The sequence below is a fragment of the Larus michahellis genome, chromosome 8 (genome assembly GCF_964199755.1).
Source record: "Larus michahellis chromosome 8, bLarMic1.1, whole genome shotgun sequence".
NCBI classification, from domain to species: domain Eukaryota; kingdom Metazoa; phylum Chordata; class Aves; order Charadriiformes; family Laridae; genus Larus; species Larus michahellis.
In genome coordinates, this window is record NC_133903.1 from 29,709,028 (window position 1) to 29,720,769 (window position 11,742).

Sequence of the window (11,742 nt, forward strand, 5' to 3'; positions counted from 1 at the left end):
CTCTACGTGTTGTTTGCAGAGCAATCCCGTTTTTCATTTCCGTGGGAAGCAGCAGCCTGAGATTTTCACTTGCAGACTCAGAGAGACCAGGAGAGCCTCCTGAAGCCTCGGGCTATAAGAGAAACGCTACTTAATGCTACTGAATAAGCCAGAAATTTTTACGTAAGCTAACAATTCTGAGCAGCAAACGACAGTTTCCAAGGTTTAAACCTACAACAGCAGCTATTTGACTGTGTCAAAACCTGGGATTAATCCTTTGAGCAACTCAGGGCAAGCACCACAAATAGCAGCTGTTTTTGCAGCAGAATACCATACAATCCCAGCTTTCTCCATCCCCCAAAATAAGTGCTCTGCCATGTATAGTATTCCCAAAGGCGTCACGCAGCAGCATCAGCGTCCCAAGACAGACGGAGGAATTGGAGAAAACCTGAGAATTTAAAGGGTATGCAGGAAGCGATAAAGAGCTTTAAAACAACTTTATATAACTGCACTGAACAACTGCTGGCCATTAAAAGCCCTGATCTCTTAACTACTCGTGTTGAAACCTGCAAAATGTAAATCAAGCCTCTGCGAGAACAACTAAAATAGAGTCCCCCCAGGGCTCCACAAATACCACAGCGAAGCCACTGCGGCCCCACGCCACAGCACGGGCTCAACACGTCTGCGAGGGCTTCCCGACACACCCCATAACACCAGCATAAGTGCCGGAAACGCTCTCTCCCAACACATTAATTACCATTTCTCCGTTTTCAAATTGCAGCTACGCTATGCTAAGCTTCACGTGCGCACGTCCTGCTTGTTCGCCGTTGGCTTCGCAGTGGTTCCCTAGGAAGGCAACGAACCGCAGCCTCGTAAAGTTTTAATAGGATAACTGGCAAACTAACAGCATCACTCTGCTGCGCTAAATAAAACAAGGCAACTGATTGCATCCCAGTGGCATAAACTGCGTACTTAATTTAAGGCACATTTTATAGCCCTCCCTTTAAACAAAAGCTGCTTTTTTGTACTAAAGGAAAAAAAACACAACCCTCTTCTGCTACAAAAAAACTGGCAAATCAAGCCAAAGCTGAACATAAGAACTGGCATCTTGCCTGGGTTTCCTTGTAAATGCCTTCAAATGGCAGTCATACCCCAAACTATGCTTCACGGACAAAGTATATATAACCAAGCATGATCGCTCTCCTCAAAGCCAAATAAAGGACTGAGTGGTTAGAAAAGGATGGGGGGAGGTGAATCGGAACGGGGACAGGCAATCCACTTCTAACAACTAGCAGCTTTTACGAATTTTTCTTTGTTTTATACATACAAAATACTGTCCAGCTTGGTGGCACAGGTTTCTAGGCTGGTCTACAGTAGGGATTTCAGAAGAATTCAAGAGCAGGATCCCTCAGCTCTAACCACGGTCCGTGCCCACAAACACAGTCGACATGTTTTTAACAAAGGCAGCCAGCAATTTAATTTTTCTTCTTGAAAGGCAGGCTGCCTTCCAGCACCGAACGCCGGCTCCTCTTCCCAGGCAATGACAGAAGAGGTGGGAATCAGTCTTTCCTGCCTATCAGATAGTCCTGAACTACAGCTGAGGCCACCAGAATCATTGGTCAAGCACATCTCCTGGGCACCGTCCCTGCCGAGATGCAGCGGATGAGGAAAGCCAGACCAGACTGCTCCCAGCTCGCAGGCTTGTTGATAAAAGCACGGCTGCTCTCAGTGGAGACATGGACACTCCACAGCCATGGAACAGCCACCAGCATGCTGAGGATGCTGCCTTTTGTCCGAGGAACAAAACACTGGGATCACGATAGCTGAAATCGAGCAGATCCGGGCAGAGAATAAAGTGGTGGGGACAAATGAGAGGTGGCTCTAGCCGGGACAGTTGGGAAGGGAACAGGGAGGCACATGTAAGTGGATAAAAAAAGGTGTAGAAACAACAGAAAGCACACAGAAATTAGAGCTGCAGGAGGAAGAAGTGAGAATCTGCTCTGAAAAAAGACACCTCTAAAAAAATACAAGCCTTTGCCCAGCACCAAAGACACTCCATGCACCTCCGTGCTATTTCTTTCCCCCTTCTTCCAGTGTTCAAAGGAGCATCTTTAACACACGGCTTTGTTTTGGCACGTTAGGGGTCTAAATAGCAAAGCCGTGCTAAAACGTATGCACACAAAGCACTGGGGAGATGCCAGAACTATCCCAATGCTCCCAGCAGAAGCGAACAGCACAGCCTGTAAAAATAACGTGACACTCTGGCTTCAAAAAAAGCAGACAACTAACTACATACCGTAATGCCTCAGCTTCCATCTGCTATTTAAAAGTTGGCACCGCTGCCCCAAAGTCCCTTATTCCTGGAATATACAGGAACTTGGGGGAGGGCAGTGTCAGGGAAAAAAAGACTGGTTGGGTCAGGTCTAAATTAGAAATAATTCAACTTAAGGAATTGGAAAAATAGGGGAAGCGAAGGGATACTCTTAAGAAACATGGAAGAAAGGACACAGAGGTGCTCCCCCTCCTCTCGCCCACTAACCTAATTACCCAGACACCACCCTGCGAATGGGTTCAACTCCCCCCTTCTCCTGATTTACAGCTGCAAGCTCCTGTCTCCAAGCCTCGTGGCGGAGGACTTTTACTTAGGAGGTCTTAATACCCTCTCTCTCATACAAAGAGAAACAAGTTTTGTAACTCCTGATGTTCCTTGTGCAGGGACTGGTAATTACCCCAATCCTCCTCTCCCTGGGGAGCACCCTAACTTCTGAGCACAGGCCTTCTTTCCAAACACTCCTGGGATTCGAGCCTTTAACTTACTAATAGTGATCCACACTGTATTTTTCTATAGCAAGCCCTTTGCTGTCATCTAGTCTCAAAGCTAAAGATTTTTAAATGAGTTCAGAACTGTAACTTGTAAGAAGATTCAAAGGAATCCCTGCAGCACACTCTCACATGTTGGCAACAGACCTGTGGTTCTCATTGACCTTTTGCAGGCTTCTCCAAAACATTACACTGATCTACACGGACCGAACATTGCTGGACGTTAATCAAGACATTCCGAACTGCCAAAAACTCGATGCAGGGTGGCATTTGCACGCTGGAAGCCCAGAGCCGACACTGCTCGTCCTGAATGGGTGCAAAGCAGTGCTAACCATTCAGGACACCCATGCTTTTAGAAATAAAGGCAACTGCAGCATCAAACAAGGGTACGGGTTTGAGCGCACCGCCTAATCCTCAAAGATCATGCAGGACTAACTGCATAAAAGGGCTCTGTGTCCCAGAACACGTTCACATCCTACAGAGTACACAAATACTTGTCAAGCCCTTTGCCTCTTCTCTCTTACTGATGTCAATAATTAAGTGTCCTGCAGACCGTGGTGTGGTGTGCTGTGAGGAACAGCCTGGGGGCACACAGAATCCAAACGCGGCACCCAACAGCTCACGCAAACAAAGCTGTCTTGAAGTCTTCAAAAGAGCAGAGCAGAGAAATGCCGCAGAGGAGTTTGGGGCATTTGAGACTAAAATAGCACTTTTTGGTACTTCACGGTTCTTCAGTTGCAATGAGCTCGGCGATGCATACAAAGGCATACAGGAATATTTACGGCTTGCGCAGCACATGCACAGATAGCTTAACACTTTGCTATCAGTCTTCCTAAGTCCCGCCACCACCACCAGGCCCGTAACAAGCTTCCAATTCTTAGAAGGCTTTACAGTACAAATACTTCACCCAAAAACCTAACTGGAAAAAAAGAAACAAAAAACATGCTCAAATATCTGAAAGTCAGACAGGCCACTTCTTCTTAAAAAGTTGTACTCTAGTCTAAAAATATGCCAGAGCAAACTCACAAAGGTACAAGAGCCTGCAAACAGACCTGAAACCCAAGCCACTGACAACCATCATGCTGCAATGCTACAGCGTTTCAAAGATGCTGTTGTTTTCATCAAAGAAACGTGTACATTTCTTCAAAGCCCAAGACACAGTGTACTGTTTGCTCCGGTATGTCAGAAAAACTTTATTTTTCAAAGAACACACATATACATACGGGTGCACAGACTCAAGGGCATCTGTAATACAGACGGCATGTGAGAATGAAGAATGATGATGATGATGTATTAAAAAAAGATGCTGAGATCAAATCTTAGCTTACTGCTTGTTTCAGGTGTCCGGAATAAAAATCCCTAACATACAAAAAAAAAATTATGACAAAGAGGCCTTAGTAACTATGTCTCCTTATCCAAAGAATTATGTACGCTTTTGTAGTATATTTATTTCAAAGAAATGCTTTAGGGCAGTGACACACTCCCAGCTGCTGAGGCAGCTGGATGTGGTCAGCAGGTGACCCTTGGTACAGGACTCAGCACCATCATCTCCATCTCATGACCACAGGCAGGAGCTCCCACGCCACCCGTCCTCAGGCTGTGAAACCAAAGATCCAGCTCCCCCACCCCTAAGGCAACTAGGTTTTTTCCTCCAAATTACACCAAAAGCACGATGCATCGTTGATGCTAAAACTTAAGGTTCAACAGTGGCTCTTGAACAGGAACTGTGAACGGTTACGCCGAGGCTTTTTTAATTTTTACTTTATTTAATGATGCAAGGATATAAGTTGCGGTTTTAACTTTCTGTTGGCTGGCTCGTCTTCCAAACCAACTACCCTTTCTCCATGTCACGACAGCTTAAATAACTGAGCGAACAGAGGAAAGGAAATGCTTGTCCACAAACCAAAGTGACAGCTAAAATAGTTCATCCCAAAGAAACCTCCGGGAATGCCAATTAACCAGAAGATTCTCCTTCTCCTTTTTTGACTTGATGTTACGGGTTCTGCAGTAGTGCTGACTGCTCTCTGACAAACCTAACCCACATAGTATTTAGTATTTAAAAGACAGTGCTGCCTCTGTGGAGAAGGTTGAAACTCCAGTTCTCAGAGCTCTGTTCCGCAGCTGTGGTTGCCTCCAAAAAGCCCACGCCAGCAGCCAAGGGGCAAGCAGCCCGTCTCCTGTCCTGCTGGACCAAACCAGTGGCCAAGAAGACCCCAGCCGCAACCGGGAGCGTTTACATCAGGGGAAGCACATCGCAGAATCGCCCAGGTCGGAAGGGACCTTTCAGATCATCGAGTCCAACCACCAACCCAACTCTGACAAAACCCACCACTACCTCACGTCCCTCAGCACCACGTCTGTCCGGCCTTTAAATACCTCCAGGGACGGCGACTCCACCACTGCCCTGGGCAGCCTGTTCCAATGCTTGATAACCCTTTTGGAGTAAAAATTTTTCCTGATATCCAACCTAAACCTCCCCTGGCGCAACCTGAGGCCGTTTCCTCTTGCCCACCCAGCCGGCATCTCCCATATCCACCGACGGAAAAACCCACTTCGGCCACTGAACACCGCCCCGGGGCCTACTCACAGCCGCCTATTAGTCCATTTCATCCCCAGCAAGGCCCCCCCGAGCCCGGCGGCGGGGCGGTCCCTCACACACACACACACATTCCGCCCCCCCACCCCCGGCCTCCCGCTGGCCGTGGCGCCATTTCCCCCGAGGCGGGCCGGGGAGGAGGGTGCGTGGGTGCCCCTTACCCAGGTGGAGGGTGAGGTTGACGGCGGTGGGGTGCTGCACGCCGGCCAGCATGGTGCGGCTCTGCCACCAGGTGGCGTCGGCCGGGCTGTTGTAGTCGGTGAGGAAGGCGGCGCCGTGGCGCAGGTGGGGCTGGGCGGCGTCGCAGAGGTGGCAGGACTGGGTGACGCCGGTGACGCCGGTCTGCACGCAGTACTCCTCGGCCGGCGTCCCGCACGTGTGGGTGGCCAGCACCGTGGCGTTGAAGGCGGCGTTGACGAACTCGGGCATGCAGCGCTGCGGGCGGCCGCTCCGCTCCTCCGTGCACTCGTCCATGGCGCCGCCGCACCGCCCGGGCAACCACAACCACAGCGCCGCCAGCCACAGCGCCCGCGCCAGGCGCTTGCCGCCGCCCCCCATGGCGCTCGGCCGGCGGCGGAGGGGCTGGCGGAGCGGCGCGGAGCCGGCGGAGGAGCTGGCTAGCTGGCTCGCTCTGTTCGCTCGCTGGCTGCCGCCGCTCCGCGCCTGGCCGCGGGCTGGGATGGGATGGGCCCGGCCCGGGCGAGGCGGGGCGGGGCGGGGCGGGGCTGCCGGCGCGGGGCAGGCCGGGAGCGGAGTCCCGCGGGCCGAGCGGGGCCGGAAGCCTCCCCCCTCCTCCCGGAATGCGCCCGCTTAAAGGGGCGATGGCGGCGGCGGGGGGGTCCGCGCCTCTCTGAGGGGAAGCGTCCGCTTCCCGCCCGGCGGCGGAGCGGGCTGCCGCCCGTCGCACCGCAGCGGGTGCCCGGTGCTGCCACCGCAGGGGCCGCCCCCTGCTGCAGCGCCGCCGGGGGGACGTCTCCCTCACAGCACCGGCGGCGTTGGCTGTGGCAGGCTGGAGTGGCCCCCCCCGCCATGGCGCCCGGCGCACGCGGCGCCTGTGCCCTGTCAGAACCCGCCAGTAGCCACCCGTTTCTTTCTTTCAAAGGCTTTTCAAAGGGGGGAGGGGAATCAAGTTTAATTTTCACATTTCTCAAGGAATGTGAGAAAATTGATGGTGCTTTGCCAGCTGGACCGTTCCGAAGCCAGCTGGTCTTGTGCTGTTCGAGGGCGCAGGCCTGAAACGGGGTCCGAGGGGGACCCCTGCTTCCCCCTCAGCTTCTTTAATTTTTAATGAACTCCTAGCTATTTTCATATCTAAATCCAGATCTCTGTGCTGCTTAGGGGCATTGGCTCCCTCAGACATGCCCGAAGACTGGGTTATGATTTTTAGCTATTGCCGTTTTTTTAGCTATTGCCCTGTACCTTTTCAGGTTGAGGAACTGCATAAAGACTAAAATCCAGGAATCATGTAAAGCCAAAACTGCTTTTTATAGGAGAAAGTGCATCCAGAAGCCTGCTCAGGAAACAGGAAAGCACTCGTCACAATAGAAAGTGTAGGAGAGTGAAGGGAAGGCTGTGTAAACTTGGTTATATTCTGAGAAAGCCTGTGCGCAGGCTGAAAGACCAGAAAAAATATAGTCTGTTCTGAGAAAAAAAGATGCACTTTCTTGTTTTGAAGTAAACACATGCATCCTGTAGAAGCTGACCCTTTGCTTCTTGCATTAAGAGCCTGTGTCAGACTATTCGCAAGGTCTGTGTAAGCAAGCCTGGAAATTATCCTGCTGCTGGTAGATGTTGTTATTACATTTGGCGCTACACACTGGTGTGGTAATTCCTCTTTTCGCCTCCCCATCAGCGTATTCACCTGGCCATGATGAGATAGCCTCTGTGCCGAGAGCCTCCCGGACACCCTGGCACCGGCAGAAGGGACGCGGGGTGCATTACAGAGCCATCGCTGTATTGCTATTTTCAGGCTGGAATTACACATCTCCAGCAGAAAGTTTGATTTCTGCCGCTTCCCCTCCCCCCCCGCCCCTTTTTCCTCAGTTTCTAAAAACAAGCTGGGTGCTGTGAAAGCGATGCTGAGCTGATGCCATCAAGGCAGAAGCTGTGGAAATGGCGCTCTGGTAGAGCTCCTCAGGTTCAGTAGGAGCCCAGCCGATGCCTGAGCTGAGAGTGGAGCAGGGCATTCACAAGGGACGAGGGAGCAGGAAGCCACATGGAGCAGATTGATGGGAGGGAGGGAAAGACGGGGGTAGAGGTGAGAAGGGAGCGAGGGCTCTGAGCAGGATCGGAGGGTGTTGCCACAAATCCCGCTCAGTGGAGCAACGGGATCATCTGTCCATGTGTGGGAGGTTTCCAGGGATAACGGAAAAAAAAACAGCTTAATGCAAAATTCTTATGTTTAAAGATACTCGGTTTTGGTACCTAAAAATAATAATTTGATTGAGTTTTTTTAACTAATTGTTTTCCAACGTTTTAAAGTATGTATGTAGGACCATCCTCAACAGTTTATGTGAAGCCCTTCTGTCATTTCCAGGTTACTGATTCTAATAAAGAAATCCCGAGAAAGAGATAGCTGCTGATACTTGCCATCAAAATCCACTTCATACTCGTAACGTCTTTGACGCAATTCGTCAAAGAATTTTGCACGAAGACGACGCTACTCACAATTTCGTCTTTGACGTACGTATTTAAAATACCAGGACAGATCGAGTGATGCAGTCATATTTCATTTGGTAAGCCTGCACTCATCTAACTAAAACCAGAATTAAATCTCATATCCCTATAAATACATGACCTGTGCTTTCCTATTAATATCTTACCTGCTGAAATACTCATATAAAAGCACTGCAGCATATTCCCTGTAAACCCATTTCCTCTCCAACACAGGAAAAAGCACCCTCACGTAAAATAACCATGTCTTAAAAGCACACAACCCAGATAACGTCTCTAACTTTGCAATGCTTGCAGGGGTGAACAACAGTAAAAAAAAAACCCTTGGTCAATAAATTCTTACAACTGGAAACTCCCACGGAGCGGAGTGAGTCATCCTGCATGGCAGGAGTGGCCTGCAAGGAAGGAAGGACTGCGTGATAGATAGGATGGGCACAAACGACAAAACTTTCAGTTAACCATCTGCAAAATGAGAATAATATTTGTGGGCAAGCTTCGTGACTGTGCTGGGCTCAGACAGCACAGGCATAACGAAACAGCAGCCCAAAAAATGACATAGCTGCTGCTTCAAAAGCAGGTGAAAGTCTTCAAGCACTTATTGCCCCAAATTGCGCTAATCACAGTGATACCAAGTCTCAAGAAAATTTGCTTTCTGTTTCATAAAGAGGTGGCCAGGGAAGAACTTAAACATACAAAGTTAACTGTAGAAATTGGCACATTATTATTTCAATTATTTTTTGGGGTGCACAGATCAGGTTAAATGAATGAGAAAAAGTGGGGAGAGAGTAAGTGCAAAGAGAAGAAATGCAAAAAAGGAAAAGCCACATAAAAAACAGAGAGGAAACAGCCTTTATAAAAGCAACTCTTACAGGAAATTTTGTCAGCTTTCGGAAGGCCAGAGCTCCCGAGGTTGGCAGTCTCACTGTTTGAATAGATCTCTCTTGGAAAAAAAAAAAAAGAAAAGAAAAAGAAAGGCAGTGTTTTGTTTCCTATTGATCAAAAAAAAATGTGGTGTGCACCCAGAAGCACTCTGAAACAACAAATGAAGAGCGCAGTTAGTCTCTGTCCTTCTACAGCAGCTCAAACCCAGCGCTAACACACCTGTACGCTAAGACATTTGACCCTTTGGGGGATTAAGCAGTCCAGAATGTTTGTAGTAAGCGTCACAGGGCAGCAAAGCACTTTAATTTTCAGTCTTCCCTACTGATTTAGCATCAGCGTTTGTTCACGAACAGAATTTGAGTGCACACACTAAGGAAAACTGCTTAGAAGTTTCAGACTGTGATAGTGGAGCTGGGTTGCTCCATGGGTGTCACTTATTAAAACAGGTTGCTAAAAGTAACCCCCACGGGCAAAAACAACCCACATTTGCTAATACCAATAAATAGATAGCTTGAGGATCCCCAAATGAAAACTGCTCTACACCCAAACATTTCATTACCAGTACATATATGTCAGTTTATGCTAAAGAATGAAGGACAGAAAAGCCCCGTGCTCACCATCAGCCTCACAGAGTTATCAGCCAAGCAACCTTGTGAAATGCCACTTGTCACAACCTGGCTGGTTTGGGCAACATAAGAAGAAGTTTGCAGCAGTTTTCTGCCCTGCCCTCCATCACTCAGGGGCTTCCTGCCGGCCCCACTGCTTTTTCTCAGTGGGCGCAATCAAAACAACAGTAATCACAGCAGACATCCCCTCCCCGGCCGCCAAATCACCAAAAACACTTAAAAGAAAGCAAGCGAGTCAGCAGATTTCATCAAAGAGTCTGTGCAAAAGAGTCAAAATCCAGAAAGGCTGGGTGAGAAGATTCAGATGCTTCTGCAGGTGGATGCAAAAAGAAACCACACTACAGTCTCCAGTAGTGCATTGGGGAACAGAGTAAAAACAAACTGCTCTAAACCATTTATTTTTATGAAGATAAAAGCCAAGCTTTACACTTACTTGTTTTCCTATCTTGGTTGAAAACTTTATTTTACCCAGCTAGATTAAATATTTTGACTCAGTCCCAGCTGGGATAATCTGTGTGATCCCACTGAAGCATAGGAACGACTGCAGATTTGGTTGACTGGTCCATCACATCTCTCTAGTGGCCGAAGTGGGATGATCAAAGTGTCCGTGTGCTGTGCAAGGTGGGATTGCAGTTCCGTTCTTCCCAGCTGGGCACTGCTTCAGCCTCAGCGTCAATGACGACGATGACGAAAAAGGCTGATTTCTCCAGGCTTGTCTAAAATGGGAGAGAAGAGCTGTAGCAGAGTTGAAGCATCTTACATTTTATTTCAACGGGGGTGGCAGAAACTGTAGATGGGGGAACCAGGTTAAGGATTGAATTATCTCTTTCCACGTGCAGCACAATAAATACAGTTTATGACTAATGTTACAAATGCATAAGAAATGCACTTCTGTATTAAAATTAAAGTGTGGTTTACAGCCATCCTGTTTAGAGAAGGCCTTCTGCAATCAAGGATAGGTCTGCAGAGAACGTCAGTTAGTTGGCAAATGTCTGAGGTTTCAGCGCAATCTTTGCCCACTATCACTACCAGTAAAAGTACAGAGTGAATCAGAGAACCGTAAGAGTTACAACATCTTCATACCTATCACAGTTTTATGGAAGCAGAAAGTTACTGTAATCTTATAAATAAAGCTGAAAAAGAGAGCTACTAGCCATGAAAGCACAAGGTGTTTCATAGAACAGTTTATTTAAGTTTGACTTTCTTAGTTGCTCTTTTGCAGATTATCCGAAATAATCCTTTATAGCAACTACTGGTAGGTGAATAAAAAAGTATCTCTGAACCTGTTCATGCGAGGTAATCTGCTCCTTACAAGTTTCTGCAAACCCAGGAGAAATGCAAGACATAAGCTGATTATTTTATCTCTTTTCTGAAGTGGGTCTGGGATATATCCTCATTTTCTCTCCTTAAGACTGTAATGTTGGGAAGAAATATGCTAAAACAAAAATAAAACATGAAAGCATCTTTTCATCTTCCTATTGTGGATTCAAACACAGCCCGTCCTTTTAACCAAACCCCGTTTTGGTTAGTGGGTGTCTGGTGGTGTACACGAAATGAATTCATAGTCTTTGATTCCTCGCAGATAAGATTTTTATCTTTTATCTTTGCTCCCTCTTTTTATTCTGCGGTGTAGTCTTGCACTGAATTTAAGCAACCGCATCTTGCAGCCTACGTTAGCCCATGGCAGTACCACCAGAAGGACCTGAGCCCACCCTGACTATACCTCCTTCCCCACTCCAAGACCCCCACTCTCCTGTCCGATGCCACCATGAACAGCTGCCTTTGTAAAGCCCACCGATGAGGGCACAGGGACGGGGACGTGCACGGGTGGCTGCATTCAGCCTTCAGACATCCAGTGGGCTTCTTGGAGATGGGACTTTCCTCAGCACTGCTCTTCTTCCCTTTTGGCGCTCCCATTCTCGGGCAGTACTCCAGCAGCGCGCTGCAGTGATGGAAGTGGACAGAGGAATTGATTAAATTTATTTCCGTGTGGTATTACCTCTATAGTATAGAGACATTAAATTCACCAAGAATAGTCTCGGGCTCAGTGCCACCTTCATCCTTTGCACCACAGGGTCCACTGATGGATGCTCTGCCACCAAAAAAATTCCAGCAGTATTTAGGTTTCCAACAGGCTGATGAAGTTCCCTCTGTAAAAAGCAGGAC

The 11,742-nt window shown here is 48.3% G+C and overlaps 1 protein-coding gene across 1 annotated transcript in view; it reads right to left on the reverse strand.

The window, feature by feature from the left end:
- LAMC1 (laminin subunit gamma 1) overlaps positions 1–6,098 on the reverse strand; it is a 67,018-nt gene extending 60,920 nt beyond the window's left edge. Inside the window, exon 1 of the mRNA XM_074599240.1 lies at positions 5,557–6,098. Coding sequence (XP_074455341.1) covers positions 5,557–5,953 — 397 coding nt within the window. The 5' untranslated portion in view covers positions 5,954–6,098. The remainder of the gene's footprint in view (positions 1–5,556) is intronic.
- Positions 6,099–11,742: the final 5,644 nt, after the last annotated feature.